The 24,301-nt window shown below is 40.3% G+C and overlaps 1 protein-coding gene across 1 annotated transcript in view; it reads left to right on the forward strand.

The window, feature by feature from the left end:
* Positions 1–24,301, forward strand: part of myo16 (myosin XVI) — a 502,924-nt gene that overhangs the window by 447,513 nt on the left and 31,110 nt on the right. Inside the window, exons 27-30 of the mRNA XM_059963452.1 lie at positions 615–717; positions 15,143–15,239; positions 15,596–15,839; positions 16,517–16,788. Of these exons, the coding sequence (XP_059819435.1) occupies positions 615–717; positions 15,143–15,239; positions 15,596–15,839; positions 16,517–16,788 (716 nt within the window). The remainder of the gene's footprint in view (positions 1–614; positions 718–15,142; positions 15,240–15,595; positions 15,840–16,516; positions 16,789–24,301) is intronic.

The following is a 24,301-nucleotide window of genomic DNA, read 5'->3' on the forward strand; positions in this document are numbered from 1 at the left end:
GTTCTAAATATGGGGACGACCCAAAAATGCTGACCTGCAGTGATAATTGCAATACTGCTCCTTCTCCTGCAGAACCACTTACACACTGGCTCATAATGTTCTCCTACTGTTACTTTAACCATTCCGTTCTTCACTCTAAGATGATTCCAGTTACTATTGGAATTAAAATCCCCTGCTCTCTTATCCATAAATCCTCGTTCATCTCTCAGTGACTTGCCTACTAACTGAGAAGGCCTGTAGTATAACCCCAGCAGAACAATCACCCCAGTTTTTTTAATTTATTTGCATTTGGTCTCATTTGAAAAGCCTTCGACCCTATCCCCCATCATAATTACAGTGATGGTTTCCTTAATAAATATTGTTACTTTCTTATCAATTCTTTCAACTTCCTGCCAACTGGACATTGATTGTGATGTGGTAAGACTACAATGGTTCTAATGTTCTGTTCATATCTCTATTAGCTTGGATTTCATTGCTGTTCAATAAATGATAGCATGTGCATCTTTTATGTCAGACATTTTCAGCTGGAGATCTGAGCAGCATTTTGATGTAATTTCATTCAAAGGACAAGAGGGTGGTAATTATTTCTGATTTTGAATCCTCTTCCTCTGTAGATACAGGTACCTGGCTGCAGTAAGAGTTGGGGATAGGAAGCAGCTTTCAGCAGAGGAGAAATGCCACCTCATCCTTCAGCAGAGCAAATCACAAGGCTGGCAGGTTAGTGTGATCTTTGCTTGCTGCTGATAACTGCATCAAGACAGGCTTCTGTAAATAGAAATAGATAAGCTTTTACCCTGAAAACTAACTAACCTTCTATCGATTCTATTTTTGATAAATTCATGCTTCAATGGGCCTATTCCAGATTGAGATCTTCAAAACGAGTACTGCCAAGGAGCAGTCATCAGAAAATCATTCAATAATAATTTCTGATTTTAATTTTGTTTGTTTAACTTCCCTTTATTTGGAGATACAAGAAGGTAACAGCCCTTCCGGCCCAATGGACTTGCATTGCCCAATCACACCCATGTGACCAATTAACCTATAACCTGTCCATACTTGGAATCTGGGACGAAACCGGAGCAGCCAAAGGAAACTCAAGAGGTCACGGGGGGAGCATTCAGAGTCCATACCGAGAGCAACGGGATTGAGCCCAGATCCCTGACACTGTAATTACATTCAGATCCGTTACCGAGAGCAACGGGATTGAGCCCAGATCCCTGACACTGTAATTACGTTCAGATCCGTTACCGAGAGCAACAGGATTGAGCCCAGATCCCTGACACTGTAATTACATTCAGATCCGTTACCGAGAACAACGGGATTGAGCCCAGATCCCTGACACTGTAATTACGTTCAGATCCGTTACCGAGAGCAACAGGATTGAGCCCAGATCCCTGACACTGTAATTACGTTCAGATCCGTTACCGAGAGCAACAGGATTGAGCCCAGATCCCTGACACTGTAATTACATTCAGATCCGTTACCGAGAGCAACGGGATTGAGCCCAGATCCCTGACACTGTAATTACATTCAGATCCCGCTATCGAGAGCAACGGGATTGAGCCCAGATCCCTGACACTGTAATTACGTTCAGATCCGTTACTGAGAGCAACGGGATTGAGCCCAGATCCCTGACACTGTAATTGCATTCAGATCCGTTACCGAGAGCAACAGGATTGAGCCCAGATCCCTGACACTGTAATTACGTTCAGATCCGTTACCGAGAGCAACGGGATTGAGCCCAGATCCCTGACACTGTAATTGCATTTTTGCTAATCGCTGGTCTACAACACCATCAACAGTAGGCGGCATAGGAGAATGTTTATCAGTTTAGAGTCCCAAACACATTATGCATGAAAGCAGGCACTTTGGCCCAATCAATCCTCACCGACTATCAACTACTGATTTACAGTTATCGTACATTAATGCCACTTTTGAATTCCTGCCTTATTCCCATCAACGCCTTCCACATTCTACCAGTTACCTGCTCACTAAGGCCAAGTGACATCTCCTTATTTCTCCCTGACCATGAATCCACTACCGAACATTTGTTCACATCTTGCAGTCACGAGACTCAATTTCGTGAAGAGATCTTTCTTCCATGGATTGCAGCCCTGTAGTCTAGAATGGTTCGGAAGGACCAGAAATTTGTAAATGTCATTACACTGTTTAAGAAGGGAAGGAGGCAAAAGAAAAGAAATTATACCAATTAGCCTGACTTCAGTGGTTGGTGAAATGTTGGAATCCATTCTTAAGAAAGAGGCTTCAGGATACTTGGAGGCACATGATAAAATAAGGAATTCTTTGAGGAAATAACAGGTAGATAGACAAAGGAGAGTCAGTGGATGTTGTACACTTGTATTTTCAGAAGGCCTTTGACAGTGTGCCACACATGAGGCTGCTTAACTATTCAGTTCAATTCAAGTTTAATTGTCATACAACCATACATGAATACTCAAGAATACAGCCAAACGAGACAGTATTATCAAAGTGCAAAACACAGTGGTTAACAGTCACACGAGATAGCATGCATAAATGGTATCATAATCACGCAATCAAACTCACCCCAACAATCTGCGGTTGACCAGAATGGAGACTTCTCCCACCTTGCGAACACGTACTGACTCCAGCCTGAATGCTGCTGCCACACCGTCCTGGTGGACCACACTAGCCCGATGCCCATCCTCCAAACAACACCACGGCTTGAGGCCTTCGTCTCATACATACAAGACAACAAGCATGTACAGGATATCAGTAAAATACAACAATGCATGTTTATAGTGCAGATCACGTAATCATTTGACCACAATAGAGCTCCCAGCCTGGATGCTGCACCATGCCACCCTTGGTGAAGCACGCCGGCCCCACCACCCGCCAGGCAACACCATGGCTTGTGGCCCAGTCCTCGCTTGTACAAGAACATATAGAATATAAGTGAAATACAACCACGCTAAATATATATGTAGTCCAGATCCTTTGGGCCATTGAGGTCTTCGGTCGACCATAAATGCACCATGCTGTCCCTGGCTCAGACGTCTCTCCTCCAGCAGCTGTAAAGCAGGCGGCCCCGCAGTTTGAGTCCCTTGAATGCTGCTAAAATCTCCAGACGATTACAACAGAGCTTGTCTTCTGCTGAGCAAAAGCCTGGGAAGCAGCACTGACTCCGTTCTGGATTCTGCATCACACTGCCACCTCCCCCGAGGTGTATTGCACCATCTTCATCCCCTCACTCCTGGTGGATGCAGACAGGCAACACCACGGCTTGAGGTTGGTCCTTGTGACGACCAAGGCCAGGCAGCTTCCCTGCTCTTAGCCAATAAATCAATGAATCAGACTTCTGACGTAGTAGAAGTCTATGTCCAAAGCGGTCTAGTGATCACAAGAAAAGCGACCAAGGCAACCACTCACTATTTGACTGTAAGCCTCCTTTGACCCAGGCAGCAGCATGTTGTACAGCTCCATTTTCTCAGCCAGCAAGCAACTTGCTGATGGTGTAGGCCTGCCCTACTTCTTGTATAGTAGGACCTTGCAATAATTAGAAATATGTCTAAATAGAACAGTGGCACCTTTTATTGACCCCGTAGAAGCCGTTATGACTAAACATGCCATGATCTTGCCAGAACAAGATAAACAGCCCATGGTATTACAGGGAACATAGAAGATTTGGCTGACTGACAGGAGGCAAGGAGGGGGAATAAAGGAGGCATTTTCTGGCTGGCTGATGGTGACTAGTAGTGTTCCACAGGGTTCTGTGTTGGGACCACTCCTTTTCAAGTTATATGTCAGTGACTTAGTTGATGGAATTTATGGCTTTATGGATGATGGTGGAGGGGCAGGTAAGTTTGAGGAAGGAGGGAGTCTGCAGTAGGACTTGGACAGATTAGGAGAATGGGCAAAGAAGTGGTAGATGAAGTGCAGTCTATGGAAATTCAGAAATTAGATGTGCAAAGGGACTTGGTGGTAAGGGAGGCAAATACAATGTTAGCATTCATTTCAAGATGACTAGAATATAAAAGCAAGGATGTTACACTGAGGCTTTATAAGCTTTGGTCAGACCATATTTTTTGGGGCCCTTATCCAAAGAAAGGATGTGCTAGCATTAGAGAGGGCCCAGAAGAAGTTCACGAGAATGATTCCAGAAATGAAAGAGTTAGTGGCCAGGTGAGGCGACACTTCACCTGTGAGTCGGCTGGTATGGTATACCGCATCCTATGCTCCCGGTGTGGCCTTTTATATATTGGTGAGACACGACGCAGTCAGGGAGACCGTTTCGCTGAACACCTACGTTCAGTAGCCAGAAAAAGCAGGATCTCCCAGTGGCCACACATTTTAATTCCACATCCCATTCCCATTCTGATGTCTATCCATGGCCTCCTCTACGGTCAAAATGAATCCAAACTCAGGTTAGAGGAACAACACCTTATATACCAGCTGGGTAGCCACCAACCTGATGGCATGAACATCGACTTCTCTAACTTCCATTAATGCCCCTCCTCCCCTTCTTACTTAGTCCCCTGACATACTTAGTTGTCTGCCTGTTCTCCATCTCCCTCTGATGCTTCCCCCCCTTTCTTTCTCCTGAGGCCTCCCGTCCCATGATCCTTTCCCTTCTCCAGCTTGGTATCATTTTCACCAATCACCTTTCCAGCTCTTAGCTTCATCCCACCCCCTCCAGTCTTCTCATCATTTCACATTTCCCCCTCCCCCCACCTACTTTCAAATCTCTTACTATCTTTCCTTTCAGTTAGTCCTGACGAAGGATCTCGGCCCAAAACGTTGACAGTTCTTCTCCTTATAGATGCTGCTTGGCCTGCTGTGTTCCACCAGCATTTTGTGTGTGGAGTTAGTGTTTAAGTAGTGTTTGATGGCTCTGGACCTGTTCTCACTGGGATTTATAAGAATGAAGGGTGATATCTTTGAAACCTTTTGAATATATTGAAAGGCCTAAAAAGAGTGGATATAGAGATGATATTTCTTATAGTGGGGGAGTTGAGAATCAAAGGGCATAGCCTCAGAATAAAAGGATAACCATTTAGAACAGAGATGAAGAGGAATTTCTTTAGCCAGAGACTGGCGAATTCATTGCGACAGATGGCTGTGGAGGCAAAGTCATTGAGTATATTTAAAATAGAGGCTGGTAGGTTCTAGTTTATAAGGGTGTCAAAGTTTATGGGGAGAAGTCAAGTGAATGGGGTTGAGAGGGATAATAAATCAGCCATGATGGAATGGCAGAGCAGACTCAGTGGGTAGAATGACCTTATGTCGTATGGCCTTCTGGTTTCCAATATCCTTGCTTATACTACCAGCTTCTATTTCCAGCTCAAATAGGATCCACAACCAGGACTGAACAGCTCTCAGACTCTGACAAAGATCTCACTTTTCCATCTTCTCTCCCTTTCACAGCTTCTACATTCCCTTTGTTGCTTTCTCTCTTATAAATAGCTAGCTCATCCTATCACCTTTTTTCCATTCCCTTTTCTCCACCCATCCTTCTCCAACCCCCTCTGCAACTAAATCTAACTTGTCTTCTCTCTTCCCCAGTTCTGATGAAGAGATTTTATCCAAGGTGTTAGCTGTGTTTCTCTTTCCACGTGTTTGCTGCTTGGGCTCTGTGTTTCCAGCAGTTTCTGTTTATCTCAATAATGATGATTGGATTTTCAACTTATTTTGCACCATTGGTTTGTCTAACTTGCTAAAATTGCTTTGTAGTTTCCATTCTGAAGATTAACTGATTTCTAGATATGAGCTTGCTTTAAACAACTGCCTTTTTGCATTATCTGTGTAGTCAGTGTAGCAGACACCAATAGAATCAACAAACTCATTTGCAAGGCCGGTGACATTGTGGGGGTGGAACTGGACTCTCTGACAGTGGTGTCTGAAAAGAGGATGCTGTCCAAGTTGCATGCCATCTTGGACAACGTCTCCCATCCATTCCATAACGTACTGGTTAGGCACAGGATTACATTCAGCCAGAGACTCATTCTACCGAGATGCAACACTGAGTGTCATAGGAAGTCATTCCCGCCAGTGGCCATCAAACTTCACAACTCCTCCCTCGGAGTGTCAGACACCCTGAGCCAATAGGCTGGTCCTGGACTTATTTCCATTTGGCATAATTTACATTATTATTATTTAATTATTTCTGATTTTATTTTGGTATATTTCCACTCTATTATTGTTTGGTGCAACTGTAACAAAACCCAATTTCCTTCAGGATCAATAAAGTATGTCTGTCTGTCTGTTACATTCATGCTTTAGTTGAATAGCGAAGTTTTTATATGGCAATTCATTTTCCTTTTGTATAAAGTTCACTAAATTAGGATTTTGGGAGCAACCTGTTTACAACTTGTATTCAGCAGGCCAGGCAGCACCTATAGGGAGAAGCGCTGTCGACGTTTCGGGCCGAGACCCTTCATCAGGACTAACCAAAAGGAAAGATAGTAAAAGATTTGAAAGTAGTGCGGGAAATGCGAAATGATAGGAGAAGACCGGAGGGGGTGGGATGAAGCTAAGAGCTGGAAAGGTGATTAGTGAAAGTGATACAGAGCTGGAGAAGGGAAAGGATCATGGGACGGGAGACCTCAGGAGAAACTAAAGTGGAGGGGGAGCACCAGAGGGAGATGGAGATCAGGCAAACAACTAAATATGTCAGGGATGGGGGAAGAAGGGGAGGAGAGGCATTAACGGAAGTTAGAGAAGTCAATGTTCATGCCATTAGGTTGGAGGCTACCCAGCTGGTATATAAGGAGGAAACAAAATGAATCCAAACTCAGGTTGGAGGAGGTTTCGCTGAGCACCTACACTCAGTCCGTCAGAGAAAGCAAGATCTCCCAGTGGCTACACATTTTATTTCCACGTCCCATTCCCATTCTGATATGTCTATCCATGGCCTCCTCTATTGTCAAAATGAATCCAAACTCAGGTTAGAGGAAAAACACCAGTCTTCTCCTATTATTTCACATTTCCCCCTCCCCCCACTACTTTCAAACCTCTTACTATCTTACCTTTCGGTTAGTCCTGACTAAGGGTCTCGGCCTGAAACGTCAACAGTGCTTCTCCCTATAGATGCCGCCTGGCCTGCTGCGTTCCACCAGCATTTTGTGTGTATTGTTGTTCGAATTTCCAGCATTTGCAGATTTCCTCGTGTTTACAACTTGTATTAATTACATTTACATGAGAATAGAGCCATCTGCTATATTTGATAAATTGCTTTCTTTGGAAATAGAACATACTGCACCGTATAAGCTGTTCGGTCCACAAGGTCATACCAACGTGTTAACCTAGTGTAAAATCAATTCGACCCTTCCTTCCCCCATAACCCTCCATTTTACTTTCATCAATGTGCCTATCTAAAAGTCTCTTAATTGTTCCTAATTCTTCCTCTACTATCACCTCTGGCAATGCATTCCACTCACATACCACTCTCTGTGTAGAAAACCTACCTTTGACATGTCCCTATTACTTTACAATGATCACCTTAAAATGATGCTCCCATATTAGCCATTTCTGCCCTGGGAAAAAGTGTTCGCTGCCGCTCTGTCTATGCCTCTTATCACTCTGTACATCTCTATCAAGTCAGCTATCTTGTAAAAACGTTTTCTCCCTAAAAGACAACTGATTTAATCAAGCATTTATCATGTAAGATTAGATTACAATTTTGCTTTTTCCATTGATTTGACTATACTCCTGGACTTGCTGAAAGCTGGTGTGATAATCAGCTAAATTAAATTCTATTAAATTAAAACTATTAAATTCTCTCTAGTTAATAGTTGGCCCATGGACCTCTGCAGATCCTCATGGGCCTCTTCATTTTATTCCAGTCATCAGAAATGTTATTATTATTTAATAATTATACCTTAATATTTAAAAGCTATACTTTCAAATTCACCCAATCTTGGATTCCTTTACCTCCAAGAGCTCTAATCATTAATCTAATGTTTCCGTTTGTTAATGTGATCAGCTCTAATAATAGCATTTCAGAGCTCTGATCTTCTAATAAACCTATTAGGCCCTCCACTTCAAGGGAATGCCTGTGCAAATCTTTTTCTGAGGTGATTCAGGAATTGGAAATCATCCCTGTTGTGGATTGGGTCTACTAGGGCTCTGCTGCTATTATGAATTTCCTTGAGTCTGGTTTGGATTTGAGAAGAGGGAGATCTATTTAACTGGTCAAAATGTTTGGTTCATCATAAGTGGATCTCATGAACCAAAAGAGCATAAAAGCACAATGGGCCACGGGAGTCATGAGCGTTAGATGCAAGTTCAGGTCTGTGGGAAGAGGAGCCAGGCAGAAGATTTTGTTTGGATGAGGAGGAAAGTTGGAGGAAGGAAGGGGAACATAACAAAAATCAAATAAATAGAAGCTCTCTGATTCTTGGATAATAAAGGTTAATGAAATTGATGGTATTAGTATCTTAGCTCTTATTTTGCCAACTCTGAAGCAAGCATTTTGAAAGAAATAGAACTCATAACTGATTAAGACATGAAAGGAGTCTCCTGTGTTGTTGCATGCTCTCCATGTGACTAGGTTTTTTCCCTCTCTTATCCTAAACCTATGTCCTCTAGGTATTGATTACACAGTCCTTTTGGGTGGTTTTGTTGATAGGAGCATAATTGTAGGCTACAGAAGGTTGCTGATCCAGTGTAAGGTGGGCAGAACAATGGTACATGTTAACTGCAGCAGATGCGTTATGATAAGACTTATAAAGGTAGGACATACACAATAAATGCTTCAGTCTTAATGAGTATTGAGGATTAGAGGACTCTTTGTACAAGTCCAAAGCTCCTTGAAGATAGTAGCATAGCAACTAATGTAGTGAGGAAGTCGTTTGGGACATCTGCCTTCATAGGCAATGGTAATAACCTACAAGAGCAATAAGTTTATAGTTTAAAGCATAGGTTCACTCACAATTAGATTACAATTACAAGTCTGGTTACCACACTATTGAAAACAAGAGATCACTAGAAGGTGCAGAGGAGGCCTGCCAGGATGATGCCAAAGATGGAGCATTTCAGTTTCAAGAAGAGACTAAGTTTGTTTTTTATTGGAGCAGAGAAGACATAAGATAGAGAAAAAATATGTGGGGCATAAATAAGAGTAGATAAAAGGAGAGGTATCCATAATCAGAGAACATGGGTAAAAAGTTTAGTGTGAATCTTACAATCACGACACACTGCCTGAGTATTTGGTGGAGGCAAGTATTCTCACAATCAAGTACTTGGAAAGCACTTGAATTTTCACAGCATAGAAAGCTGTGGACAAATTGCCACTAAATAGGATTAGTATAGCAAAGTACTGTATTTGATGCTAAATAGATATGGACAAAAGGCCTTTATCTCTGTAGTATGACTGATTAGTAATACATGGTTGTGGGGGGGAGTGAGGTATTACAGAACACTGATTTATTGCTGTATGATTCTGACTTAATAAATATGCTCAAGGAAATTGTTTTATTACTTAATTAGTACAAGAATAAACAGATCACACTACTCAAATAAACACAGGTCCCAATCACATCTACTGTTCCTGACAATGGCAAGTTTATGAGTATTAAATAGTCACTGACAATTCAGTTTAGACAATATTTTGAGGCAAAGCCTGCTGATTTAATATAGGAAACAAACAAATCTCAAGATGGAGCAACAAGATGTTTTCACATCCCTTCTACTGACAATAAAAAATTACACATTTCATCTTAGCTTCCAGACCTTGGCTTATCACTACAGTCCAAAGAAGTTCTGTCTAACAATCACAAAATCTCATTCTTTTGAACACATGATCAAACAACTTTCCGTCAAATGACAAATTACCATAGCAAACAAAATTTAATGAGGCTGTTTAGTACATGGGTGAAGATGAGAGCCTCTGTTTTAATCTGTTCCCTGGGTATATCACCATCTACGTTATGCAGCTATGGGAAGAGAAATGGCATGTGGAGTTTAAGCCAGAGGTGTTGGGCAAATGCAAGGAGACAGTACACTGGTAAGGGCAAGACCCTTAACAGTGTAGCTGAATAGAGAGATCTTGGGATCCATGAAAGTGGCTACACAGGTCAATAAGGTGGTTAAGAAGGTTCATAGAAGGCTTACTTTTATTAGTTGAGACACTCAGTCCAAAAGTCAAGAGATTATTTTGCAACTTTATAAAACTCTGGTTAGGCTACATCCAGAGTATTGCATACAGTCCTGGTTGCCCTACTATAGGAAGGATGCTGAGGTTTTGGAAAGGGTGGGGAAGAGGTTTACCAGGTTACTACCTGGTTTTGAAAGTGTGTGCTATCATGGAAGGCTGGATAAACTTGGGTTGTTTTCTCTGGAGCGGTGGAGGCTGAGGGGAGATCTGATAGAGGTTTATAAGATTATGAGAGGCACAGAGAGAGTAGAGAGGAGTATCTTTCTCCCAGGGTAGAAAAGTCTTAATACTGGAGGGCTTGCATTGGTGGTGAGAGGGGGTAAGTTTAAAGGGGATGTGAGCTGTAACTTTTACTCAGTGAGTGGTGGGTGCCTGGAATGCACTGTATGGTGTGTTGGTAGAGGCAAATACATTAGAACATAGAAAATAGAACAGTACAGCACATTACAGGCCCTTCGGCCCACAATGTTTTGCTGACCCTCAAACCCTGCCTCCCATATAACCCCTCACCTTAAATTCCTCCATATACCTGTCTAGTAGTCTCTTAAACTTCACTAGTGTATCTGGAACTTCCCTCCCCTTACCTTAAAGCCATGTCCTCTTGTACTGAGCAGTGGTGCCCTGGGGAAGAGGCACTGGCTGTCCACTCTGTCTATTCCTCTTAATATCTTGTACACCTCTATCATGTCTCCTCTCATCCTCCTTCTCTCCAAAGAGTAAAGCCCTAGCTCCCTTAATCTCTGATCAAAATCCATACTCTCTAAACCAGGCAGCATCCGGGTAAATCTCCTCTGTACCCTTTCCAATGCTTCCACATCCTTCCTATAGTGAGGCGACCAGAACTGGACACAGTACTCCAAATGTGACCTAACTAGAGTTTTATAGAGCTGCATCATTACATTGCGTCTCTTAAATTCTATCTCTTGACTTATGAAAGCTAACACCCCATAAGCTTTCTTAACTACCCTATCTACCTGTGAGGCAACTTTCAGGGATCTGTGGACATGTACCCCCAGATCTCTCTGCTCCTCCACACTACCAAGTATCCTGACATTTACTTTGTACTCTGCCTTGGACTTTGTCTTTCCAAAGTGTACCACTTCACACTTCTCCGGGTTGAACTCCAACTGCCACTTCTCAGCCCACTTCTGCATCCTATCAATGTCTCTCTGCAATCTTCTACAATCCTCTACACTATCTACAACACCACCAACCTTTGTGTCGTCTGCAAACTTGCCAACCCGCCCTTCTACCTCAACATCCAGGTCGTTAATAAAAATCACAAAAAGTAGAGGTCCCAGAACAGATCCTTGTGGGACACCACTAGTCACAACCCTCCAATTTGAATGTACTCCCTCCACCATGACCCTCTGTCTTCTGCAGGCAAGTCAATTCTGAATCCACCTGGCCAAACTTCCCTGGATCCCATGCCTTCTGACTTTCTGAATAAGCCTACTATGTGGAACCTTGTCAAATGCCTTACTAAAATCCATGTAGATCACATCCACTGCACTACCCTCATCTATATGACTGCTCATCTCCTCAAAGAACTTTATCAGGCTTGTTAGGCACGATCTGCCCTTCACAAAGCCATGTTGACTGTCCCTGATCAGACCATGATTCTCTAAATGCCCATAGATCCTATCTCTAAGAATCTTTTCCAACAGCTTTCCCACCACAGATGTAAGGCTCACTGGTCTGTAATTACCTGGACTATCCCTACTACCTTTTTTGAAAAAGGGGACAACATTCACCTCCCTCCAATCCTCCAGTACCATTCCAGTGGACAACGAGGACATAAGGATCCTAGCCAGAGGTTTAGCAATCTCTTCCCTCGCCTCATGGAGCAGCCTAGGGAATATTCCATCAGGCCCCGGGGACTTATCCATCCTAATGTATTTTAACAACTCCAACACCTCCTCTCCCTTAATATCAACATGCTCCAGAACATCAACCTCTCTCATATTGTCCTCACTGTCAACAATTTCCCTCTCATTGGTGAATACCGAAGAGAAGTTTTCATTGAGATCTCGCTCACTTCCACAGCCTCCAGGCACATCTTCCCACTTTTATCTCCAATCGGTCCTACCTTCACTCCTGTCATCCTTTTGTTCTTCACATAATTGAAGAATGCCTTGAGGTTTTCTTTTACCCTACTCGCCTTCTCATGCCCCCTTCTTGCTCTTCTCAGCCCCTTCTTTAGCTCCTTTCTTGCTACCCTATATTCCTCAATTGACCCATCTGATCCTTGCTTCCTAAACCTCATGTATGCTGTCTTCTTACACCTGACTAGATTTTCCACTTCACTTGTCACCCATGGTTCCTTCACCCTACCATTCTTTATCTTCCTCACCGGGACAAATTTATCCCTAACTTCCTGAAAGAGATCCTTAAACATCGACCACATGTCCATAGTACGTTTCCCTGAAAAAACATCATCCCAGTTCACACCCACAAGTTCTAGCCTTATAGCCTCATAATTTGCCCTTCCCCAATTAAAAATTTTCCTGTCCTCTCTGATTCTATCTTTTTCCATGATAATGCTAAAGGTCAGGGAGTGGTGATCACTGTCCCCCAGATGCTCACCCACTGACAGGTCTGTGACCTGACCTGGTTAGAGGCTGGAAATAATCTAGAATGAGTAACTCAGGTGGTTGGGTGAGTTGTTCTCTGGTCTTGGCAATTTAATTGTAATCATTTCAGCACCACGTGAGGAGACATTAGCAGTACACTGTTGAATGTGGTGTGTCATCCGAATGACTTACCCATGAAGATCAAGACAGGGATAAATTTGACTGGGAATCAGTGAAAGTCCTGGCACAAGTGAACACACAGCATGCAAGAGAATTCCTAGAGGCACGGCTTGCTGCGAACAATCACATGGACCTCGATCCTATTTATGAGCTGGTGTGGTAAAATTCCTGACAACAATGCACAGAGTTTGCCACACGGCGACGAGAATTCCTCTCCACTCAGAATAGAGTTTCCGAAATGACACCCAATCGACTAATTGAAAAGTATATAATGGCCAAATATTCTGAGGACTCACCACAACTAACCACTCACCACTCACCACTAACGGTATCTCCTCATATGGTGATGAAACATCTGCAAATCAATTGCCAAGATTAAAGAACAACTCAATCTAACCATATTAAAGGCTTTTAAGAGATATTTGGATAGGCACATGAATATGAGGAAAGTGGAGGGATATGGACATTTTGTAGGTAGGAGAGATTAGTTTTTGAGTTTTTCTTTACTTACTTTTGAGCTGGTTCAGCACAACATTGTGGGCCAAGGGGCCTGTTCCTGTGCTCTACTGTTTTATGCTCGATGTACCGGGTTTCCCAAGCCTTAAAACAATGGGAGAAAATGGAGGAAAGGATAGCCCTGTCAAAAGCTAAAGGTTTTCCAGCAGTGAGCCTAAACTTCCCCACTTTTTAACTCTAAGAATCACTGTAGTATCGCAGTTAGTTCATCGATATTACAGTTCAAGAGTTCAGAGTTCAATTCTGACATCATCCGTACGGAGTTTGTACATTCTCCATGTGAGCTGTGTGGGTTTCCTGTAAATGCTCCGGTTTCCTCCAAAGTCCAAAAACATACCAGTTACATACAAAAACAAACCAGGCTAATGTAAATAAGTAGGTTGTTGGGCCGGAAGGGGCTGTTCTATGCTACATATCTAAATAAATACTTAAATATTCAAAAAGCAAAATTCCACAGCTCAGAATAAATCTCAACTTCAGAGATGCACAGAAATAGAAACCTGACACTGTTCGATTTAGTTTGAGATTATGGCCTGTCTATGACTTCTTCATGTCTCCATACCAGGAAGCATGGTAGTTTTTTTATGGCAAACTTGCAACACCTTATCACTCCATTCTTACCTCTTCCCCACCACAACTATTTCCCATGAAAGCCTTTGTAATACTGTTTGCTGAAATCCAGAATTAGCCTTTTTTTTCTTAATTTTCCTCTCTTCCCTGCAGGTGTATTACTTCTTGTTAGTTAAAAAGTGAATACATTCGGAATCTGAATAAGGTTTAATATCACCTGCATGTGTCATGAAATGTGTACTATACAATCCATGATAAATATAGAAAAAAGTAAATGAATTACAATAAGTATATAGATGTATATTAAATAGTTAAATTAAGAAACAGAAGTCAAAAAGTGAAGTAGTGTTCATGGGTGCAATGTCCATTTAGAAACTGGGTGGCAGAGGGGAAGAAGCTGTTCCTGAATCATTGAGTGTGTGCCTTCAGGCTTCTGCACCTCCTTCCTGATAGTAACAACAAGAAAAAGGCACGTCCTGGGTGATGGGGGTCCTTAATAATAGACCTGAGGCACAGCTCCCTGAAGATATCTTGGATACTGCTGTGATGGAGCTGACTAATTTTACTAATTTTGGAGCTTCTTTTGGTCCTGTGCAGTTGAACCCTACCCACACACACATACACACACACACACACACACACACACACACACACACACACACACACACACACACACACACACACACACACACACACACACACACACGCAATGCTGCTGGTCAGAATGCTCTCCACATACATCTGTAGAGGTTTTCAGGTGTTTTAGGTAACAAACAAAATCTCCTCAAACTCTTGATAAAATATAGCCACTGTCTTGCCTTGTTGATATCTGCATCAATATGTTGGGACCAAGTTAGATCCTCAGAGATATTGACACCCACAAAATTGGAGTTGCTCACTCTCTCCATTTCTGATCCCTCTATGAGGATTGAACATTCCTTGATATTGTTAGGAAATAATTTTTATTAAATTTGGAATCAAGATTTTAGTTCAGGTCATTTCTATGCTAACAGGTTAAAGTAAGTATACTGTAAGTATTCAAAGTGAAATTCAACTCACAGGGAATGAAAGTTTATTGAAAGAACCAATATAAACTTCATACTTATAATCCCAATGGAATCTATTTTGGATTACTATTGTACAGTTAGTCAAATGGTGTTTTTTTTTACAGATAAACCGGGGTGACGTGCTTATGAAGTACTGGCAAGCCGATCACCTCAATGATCAATGTCTTCAATTGGAAAAGAAAATTCTCATCTGTCAAAAAGGTAACAAAAACATTACCAAGATGTTTGGTTTATTTCCTTTCACATTCTCAGTCAATGCTATGATAAAACTTTTACAGCTATGTAAATGGTGCTTCTGTTGTAAGATTTTTTGTACATGTTTGTGAATGTGTGATTTCTTTTCATTGTAACACTTCAGAATAGATAAATAAATCAAATCCAAATGAACTAAATAAAAATAACTGAAATATAATGTGCTATGTATTTCTCATGACTATTAACTGATTGTAGTTCTTGATATTAGTTCACCAGATAGCCATTGTGATTTCTTCTGCGTTATTGACCCATACATTTTATTGTGTGAACTGCGGATGCATAATTCTTTTCCCTAACGGTAGTTGTCAGAGAATTTCTAGCCCGCCAACGATTGCTGCAGAGGATGAACATCAATGAAGAGGTTAATTCCATTGAAAGATTCTTGCAGTTTGTGGAAGATATGGGACTGAAAACCTATGATTCTTTGGTCATTCAAAATGCAACCGACATTGCACGGGAAAATGACAGGATTCGGAATGAACTTAATGCAGTTTACATGAGGGAAAAGTTCGAGGCACAACACAAAGGCGAGCCAGTCACAAAACGGTAAGCTTGAGTGTCTGTTATGTGTAGCATGAAGAACGATGCTGATGTTGTAGGAGGCCAAGAAGTTTTAACCTTAGAAAGGGCTTTGTTATGTTAAAAAGGACCTTAAAGAGCTGAATAATTAGCTGCAAATGTTTCAAATAAGATTGTGAATGTATTTGAAGAGATAAAAGATACAAATTAAGTATTGCAGTAAAAGAGTGAAACCAGTGTACTAAAAGTTTTTGAGATAGAAAGAGTTAATCTTCTTATGTCATCCCACTAGGCTGCTGACACCAAAGCAATGGCGAGACTGCTCATACACTGTCATCTGTTTTCCCACTTGTAAGCAGCATTGGGGGAATCTGAGTTCCCATTGCAGCACAAGACAATTCATCATTCAAAAATAAGTGGGATATTTGAATCAGATTTTTTAAGATTAAAGACACAAAGTAGTTAAAATTATTGTAATTGCAGAATGCAAAAATGAACGGCAGCAGACAGAGAGATTTTTCATAGATTTGTGTTTCACAGGAGCAGTGTATCCACCCTCACCTCACGGTAGGGGTGTTGGTTGACTGCTTTTGTGTAAAGCTGGCATTATACTTGCATGAGCAGGTTCATTGTTCTAATTCAGCATCTGGACATCATTTTAATTTCAGATCCGGCAATGGGTGTGGAAAGGTCATTGAAGAGAGTCTTCTGGGCTGCCGAATGCTGAAGCATTTTCACTTGAGCTCGGTGACTGTACCTACTTTTGTCGATGGGTTGGCACATTCTGTGATTGGATCGTCCATCAGATCACCCTCCCTTCAGTCAGTATTCACTATGGATGATAGCAATGGCCTGCAGTCACCACGGAAACAACCTCCTCCTAAACCAAAGAGGGACCCCAGTACGCGATTGAGTGCTTCATATGAGGCTGTGACTGCATGTTTATCGCCGGCTTCTAAGGAAGCAGCAAATGAAGGTTTGAAGAATGATTGTTCACATTAAGAAATAATGTAAGATTAGACTAAACTGGACAATTCTTCTTCGTGATTAGCCTGCCCATTTGTGTAATTTAGTGGTGTTCATAGGTGATTTAACTGCCAAGTGATTTCATCTATATACGTAGTTTCTCAGTATCTTACTTTTTTTCCCAGTACTTTGCATGATTTTTATTACAAACAACAATTCTCAGTAACCAGCTACAAATAAAATAATAGCACTGAAATGGTGGTTTCACAAAGCATAAGCAATATTTTGGTAACATAGCAGTGTTTCAAAAGATGTAAACAACATTAATAAATAGAGAAATGTCATTAAAAGGAGAGAAGGGGCCATTCAGCCCATTCTGTGGGTGCTACTTCTTTGTGAGAGTTATCCAATTTGTCACATTCTCCTACATGCTTTTGAAAGACCTTTTCAATTGCACCTATCCTTTACGAGGTCCTATACCATTTAGTTAACATAAATGGAAATCTGATAATGGGAAATAAATTGTATTTTACTGCAGCTGTTCCTGACATTGTCAGAATCCCGTTAAAATTACCCTTGTACCTCCATCATTTACTCACTAAAGTAAGTTTGCCTGTTCAATGGATGTAAAAGAAAGCATCATTACACAATTGTTAGCCAACAGGTGGCGCTGTTTAGGCTTCAACTTATGTTTCTGATTTGTGAAGCTTCTTCCTTAGAGGCTGTGATTGGAAAACTAGCCATTTTAAATTACAATATAAAATAAATAAATTCGCAACACTATTAGTAATGATTAAAATTACTTCACATATTTCTTCTAATTACTCTCAAATATAGGTGAAACTAATATAATTGAAGTGGGAAATTCTAATTTATATTATTAAGAAATTATAATATGTACTCCTGTCAATAATTATTTGAATTTATATGATGTACAAAGACTGGGTTTAAATTATTAGCTTAATCCACTGGATTATGTATCTCCGCCCTAAATTCCTTGATGCAACAGAAGGAAAACCTTGTCCTCCATGACCTAGGAGATGTTTTAATTGTTTAGTTTAGTTATGCTTTTAATGGAGGATTAATGACAGCCCCAATTTATGTACGGCAATATGCTACAATTAACAGACTGATCAAACCAGATCATCTGTTTTAGCAAAGTTAACAGTAAATTATTTGATTCAAGATCAAATTTCCAGTCATTTCCAGTACAGAGATGTAAATGATAACAAAATAATTGTTACTCCCATTCCAGTACAATAAAAATCAATGTAATAAACTAAAGAACACAATAATTAAGACAAACACAATCCATTTAAATGCGTAAGCTAGTTTGTATATATAGACTGATTGTATGCCCATAAAGTAACATGAAACACAGGAGTGTCTGTACATAAGGTGACTCTGACAGGAAATAATAAAGTAGTGGTGGTTGGGGGTGTGAAGGGACGGATTAGTGAGTAGAGGTGTTGATCAGCCTTACAGCATGAGGAAAATAACTGTTTTTGTGTCTAGTGGTCCAGGCGTGCATCCTCTGTTAATGGAGTGGGACAAACAGTCCATGAGCAGGTTGGCTGGGATTGGCTAATTGCGAAAACTCTGTAGAATTTCTTTGAAATAGCACCATATAACCTTTTACTTTAATGAGTACTGCCTCTGTATCATAATGGTGTGTCAGCCAATGTTTTATAGCCAGGTCTCTGAGGTGAGATTCCTTCCAGAGAGGGACAAGTTTGCTGCCAATGAATCATGATGCTCACTAAGTAGATAAAACATAAAAACCTACTAAATACCACAGTCTTAAAGTTGCCTTATTCATCTGAAGGCTGCAGTTTCAATTAAAATGTTTCTCCAAAATTTTTGTCATTTTCACAATCTCTGGTTTCATCTGCGGCTCCCAGCCCCTCATAAACCATTATTAAAATGCAACATAGTCTCGTATTACTTTATTTTCCTTCAATAATTTTGAATCCAAGGAAATGTATATGTTTTCTTGAATAGCCACAATGCTTTTCTAAAACATTTAAAATTTGATAACAGTGCTCCTTGCTTCATTAATTTGTTCAGCATAGTCAGCTGCTCTTCTGATGTTATATCACTTTTGACCTTCAGCATTCTACAAAACAAATGAAAGTTTAACAACCTTAGGATTCCCTGTGCAGAAATATAAATTTCCAATGGTGTTGTTCTTATATACTATAATATTTTAAATATGTAATAAAAAAATAGTTGAGATCAATACTCCTTTTTTGAACCTGGAAGGCTCACAGAGAAGGTGACGGTAAATGAGAGGTCATAAAAGTATTAGATCTCAGCTGTTAAACCTTAATGTGAAATGTAAGAGAAAAATCTCATCCTGAATTATTCCCCTTCAAACATTATATTTCATAACTTTTTCAAGTTCAATATGCAAGAATATGTATTCTATATTTTCTTTTCAGAAATATAAGCTTTACACATGTAACTTAATTGTCAGAAATGCCTTGTAAACTGGTGGCTGTGTAGCTGACAAGTACTCCTGTACTGAGGGAACAGTACCGAGGGAACTGATAATTAATATGATAAAAACAATCAGGTCTCTCATTTTCATTCTGTACTTTTCCCCCTGACCATTTTATTTTTACTATCCTGGAAAAAGAAAACAGGTACAGCACATCTGAGCAACTGATTTGCAGAACAGTTTACCTGCACGTAGACCTTTGTCCCGGTCATTCAGCAGAAAAAGGGACAAATGCCAAGAGGTGCTTCTTTTTGCCCATCTGGACCTACAGATGCCCATCTTGACATTATAATGAGATATCAGAAGGTCTCAAGGGAAATTTCCAACCAAAATTTTCCAGATGATTTTCTTACTTGCAGTCAATTCTAGCATTGCATCCCAAATTAGGTTTACAATTCCCCCTCCTCTGAAAACAAGGACATTTTTTTGAGAAATCTGGCCAGTATTCTGCAAAAAAGAGTAATTGGGTGCTCGTTGTATGTCATAGCAAGTAATTATTTAAATTAAGAGATAAAATTTCTGAATGAAATGTGATCTTTAACTGAAAATTCATGTTAAATAAATTGAGGTACGGGTGAGGGAGATGGAAATAAATGAGTTAATTAAACTGTTGGGACTCGAGGATCAGAATTGATTTGCATAGAATGAGAGGAATGACAATTAATTAATTAGTAAATAGAGGTAGAAGTTGAGCAGAGGGGACATCAGGACAAATAGACTCAGTAATATTGGACAAAAGGTGATCCATGGCCGGACTTACAAATAAAAAGAAATTAATTTTAGCAAAATTAATAGAATATTAAAGAAAAGAAATAAAGGAATTAAAGTTGCTTCACACAAAACTGTAAGAAATTGCTGAAAAAGAATTAGACTGATGTCTAAACAACTTAGAAGATTGTCAAAGATAATTAAACAGGAGGTGAAGCTGAAAATTAAAATTAGCCTTCAACATCTGCAACAAATGAAGGATATGGTGCGGTGTGGCTTGTTTAATAAGCCCTGATCAATCTTGCAAATTGTTAAATAAATTAAAAGTCCCTGTGCTCTTTACAACAAGAAAAACTCATTCCTAAGAAAATATAATGACTAATATGTTACTGAAATTCACAAAGAAGCCTATCTTAATTCCTCAGCATGACTGTCCATAACTTCAGTTACATAACTGATGGATAGATCTGTTGTTCAAGAATTTTAAAAATATAAATCTATTTTTCTTCCATCCCTATGCTGATTAATCCTTTATAAAATTTTAGCATTTACTTTCTATTTTAATTCATTTTCATCTGCATCAATGCCAGATGGAAAAGCAATGAAAAACAGTTAGAAACATAAATGTGAATATGAAATTAAATTTGCCATTTTTCTGTAAAGGCGCTCAGCCATCCTTCACATAATAGGGAGAGCGCATACACATGGATTGCCAACTTAAAAGTTTTACCTAACTTTGTGGATGCTCTCTTTAGTGGTGAGTGGAGAGGTTGTTCTCTTCTTGTGCCCATTTTCCAACCATGCTCCTATTAGAAGGAAGAAAATGGCATTCAGAACTGCAAAACAGAATTGGAAATTCAGAATCACTCCAAAGTGCTGTTTAGTCCTCAAGGACCGAGTTGGAATAGATTGTTGACAAAGCAAAACTGGGTGAGAATTCAGTTTATGTTAATGAGGAACAGAAGGTTCACTCATAAAAAAATAAATTTTCTGGTGAAGGCTTAGGGAGAAATAAATTAATGAATGACAGATAAATTAATAGACAGTCAAACTGAAAGTCATAAGAGAGTTGAAGATGCTGGAAATCTGGAACAACACATCTAGAACAGTCGCTGTTTCAGGCTGAAGCGCCAACTGTTCATTTCCCTCCACAGATGCTGCATGACCTGCTGAATTTCTGCAATATTTAGTGCTTGTTTCAAAACAGACTAGGTTGCTTAGTTTAAGGAAGCCAGCAAACCAGGTTGAGACAATCACTTAGTATATCAATAACCATAAATTTTGGAGCTGAATTAGGTCATTTGACCCATTGAGTCTGCTCCGCCATTCATTCATGGATGATCCTTTTTCCCCCTCCTCAACCCCATTTCCCAGCCTTCTCCCCATAACTTTTGATACCATATCCAATCAAGAACCTATCAATCTTTGCCTTAAATACACCCAACGATCTGGCCCCTACAGCTGCACGTGGTGACAAATTCCACAAATTCACCACCCTCGGGCTAAAGAAATTTCTTAGCATCTCTGTTTTAAATGGACATCCCTCTATCTTGAAGCAGTGCCCTCTTGACCTAGACACACCCATCAAGGGAAACATCCTTTCTACATCTACTCTTTCTAGGCCTTTCAACATTTGAAAGGTTTCAATGTGATTTCCCTCCCCCCCCCCCCCCCCAACCATCCTTCTGGATTCCAGCTAGTACAGACCCAGAGCCAACAAACATTCCTCATATGATAACTCTTTCATTCAGGAACCATCCTTCTGAACCTCCTCTGGACCCTCTCCATTGTTAACACATCTCTCTAAAATGAGGGGCCCAGAACTGTTCACAATACTCAAGGTGAGTACTCACCAGTGCATTAAAAAGCCTCAGCATCACATCCCTGCTCTTGTATTCGCGACTTCTTGAAATGAATGCTGTCATTGCATTTGCCTTCATCACCACTGACTCTACCTGCAAGTTAACCTTTATGGTGTTCTGTGCAAGGACCCCCAAGTCCCTTTGTATCTCAGACTTCGGGATTTTCTCCCCATTTAGAACATAGTCTGCGCATTTATTTCTACTACCAAATAGCATCACCATATGTTTTTCAACATTGTATATCACTTGTCACTTTCTAGTCAACAGTGCTGATTTGTCTAAGTCCTTCTGCAGCCTACCTGTTTCCTCAAAATTACCTGCCCCTCCATCAATCCTCATATCATCTGCAAACTTGGCAACAAAGCCATCTATTTCATCATCTAAATCATTGATATACAACATAAAAAGATGTGGTATCAACACTGACCCCTGTGAAACACCACTAGTCACTGGCAGCCAACCAGAAAAGGATCCTTTTATTCTCCATCACTATCTCCTAACAACTAGCCAGAGCTCTAACCATGCCAGTAACTTTCCTGTAAACCCATGGAATCTTAACTTTGTAAGCAGCCTTATGTACAATACCTTGTCAAAGGCCTTCTGAAAGTCCAAATGTACAACATCCACCACGTCCCCTTTATCTATCCTACTTGTATTCTCTTCTATGAATTCCAACAGGGTTGTCAGGCAAGATTTTCCCTTAAGGAAATCGTGCTGACTTTGTCCTATTTTGTCCCCTGTCACCAAGTGCTCCATAACCTCATCCTTAACAATTGACTCTTCCCAACCACTGAGGTCAGGGTAACTGGTCTATAATTTCTTTTCAGCTGCCTTCCTCCTTTCTTAAAGAGTGGAGTGACATTTGAAATTTTTCAGTCCTCTGGCACCATGCCAGAGTTCAATGAATTTGAAAAAAATATTACTAATGCCTCCACAGTCATAACCCTATGATGCAGTTCATCTAGTCTGGGTGACTTATGTACCCTCAGGTCTTTCAGATTTTTAAGCACCTTCTCCCTTTTAATAGTAACTGCACTCATTTCTCTTCCCTCACACTCTTCAACATCTGGCACACTGCTAGTATCTTCCTCAGTGAAGACTGATACAAAATACTCACTTAGTTCATCTGCCATCTTCTTGTCCCCATTATTATTTCTCCATCCTCATTTTCTAGCAGTCCTAAATCCACTCTCAACTCTCTTTTATTTTTTACATACATGAAAAAGCTTTTACTATGCACCTTAATGTTGCTTTTTCTCCTCTTCTAATGATTCTTTTAGTTGCTCTCTGTAGGTTTTTAAAAGCTTCCGAATCCTCTATCTCCCCACTAGTTTTCACTTTGATGCATACCTTCTCTTTTGTTTTTACATTGGTTTTGACTTCCCTTGTCAGCCATGGTTGTACTATTTTGCCATTTTTGAACTGTATCTGTCCTGCACCTTTGTCATTTTTCCCAGAAACTCACACAATTGCTTCTCTGCTGTCATCCCTGCCAGCATCTCCTTCCAATTTACTTTGGCAAGCTCCTCTCTCATACCATTTTAATTTCCTTTACTCCACTGAAACACTGCTACGTCAGACTTTACTTTCTCCCTATCACATATCAAGTTTAACTCAATCATATTGTGATCTCTGCCTCTTAAGGGTTTTTTTTACCTTAAGCTCCCTGATAACTGATCTATTAATACACTGGAAGGTTTGTGTACCCATAATGTTAGCTTCACAGCATTAATTGTAAATAGCTGGGAACTGTATCTCCAGGAAGCTTTTAGACCATTTGTGTTAAATGGGCATTTGAGGGAATATCTCTGGTGTGTAATGGCACACCAGTGATAAAGAAACTATGAAAATGAAGAGATCAATTCAGGCTTATTAGTAATCAGGTAAGGAAAATCAAGAGCATGAAAGAAACAGGGGGTGAACTAGAGCCCATTCCCCTGCTTTCGATTTCTGTGGCAGTTGACCGATACATCTGTAAATCGGAATATGTAGTTTTAGCTCAAAGGAATTATAACTGTGCTTTGGAAATCTATTGTGCTTTAGAAAATATAGGTAATTTGGAAGTCTTTTATGATAAAAATCTTCTATGAGTTTTATATGTGTTTTAAGAATGGTGTTTGGATTTAAATACGTATCACTGAAAATAATTGAATGATGTTTTAAACTTCTTTGTTAGCTGGCAGTATCTTCTCCTTGGTAGAGAGGAAGAACCTGCCACTGAAATAGTGGATATTAGCAGCTAAACTTTCCATGGAAAATATACAGGGAAGTGAACTAGTCTTTGAAGATTGGGTAGTTGAAATTAAACCTCCCTTTAATGAGGGTACCCATGGCTATTTATATTAAAACCATATAACCATATAGCAATTACAGCATGGAAACAGGCTGTCTCGGCCCTTCATACACTCACCTACTCGCACTGTCCTGCACTCAGCCCATAACCCTCCATTCCT

This window comes from Hypanus sabinus, chromosome 3 (genome assembly GCF_030144855.1).
Source record: "Hypanus sabinus isolate sHypSab1 chromosome 3, sHypSab1.hap1, whole genome shotgun sequence".
Taxonomy (NCBI): Eukaryota; Metazoa; Chordata; class Chondrichthyes; order Myliobatiformes; family Dasyatidae; genus Hypanus; species Hypanus sabinus.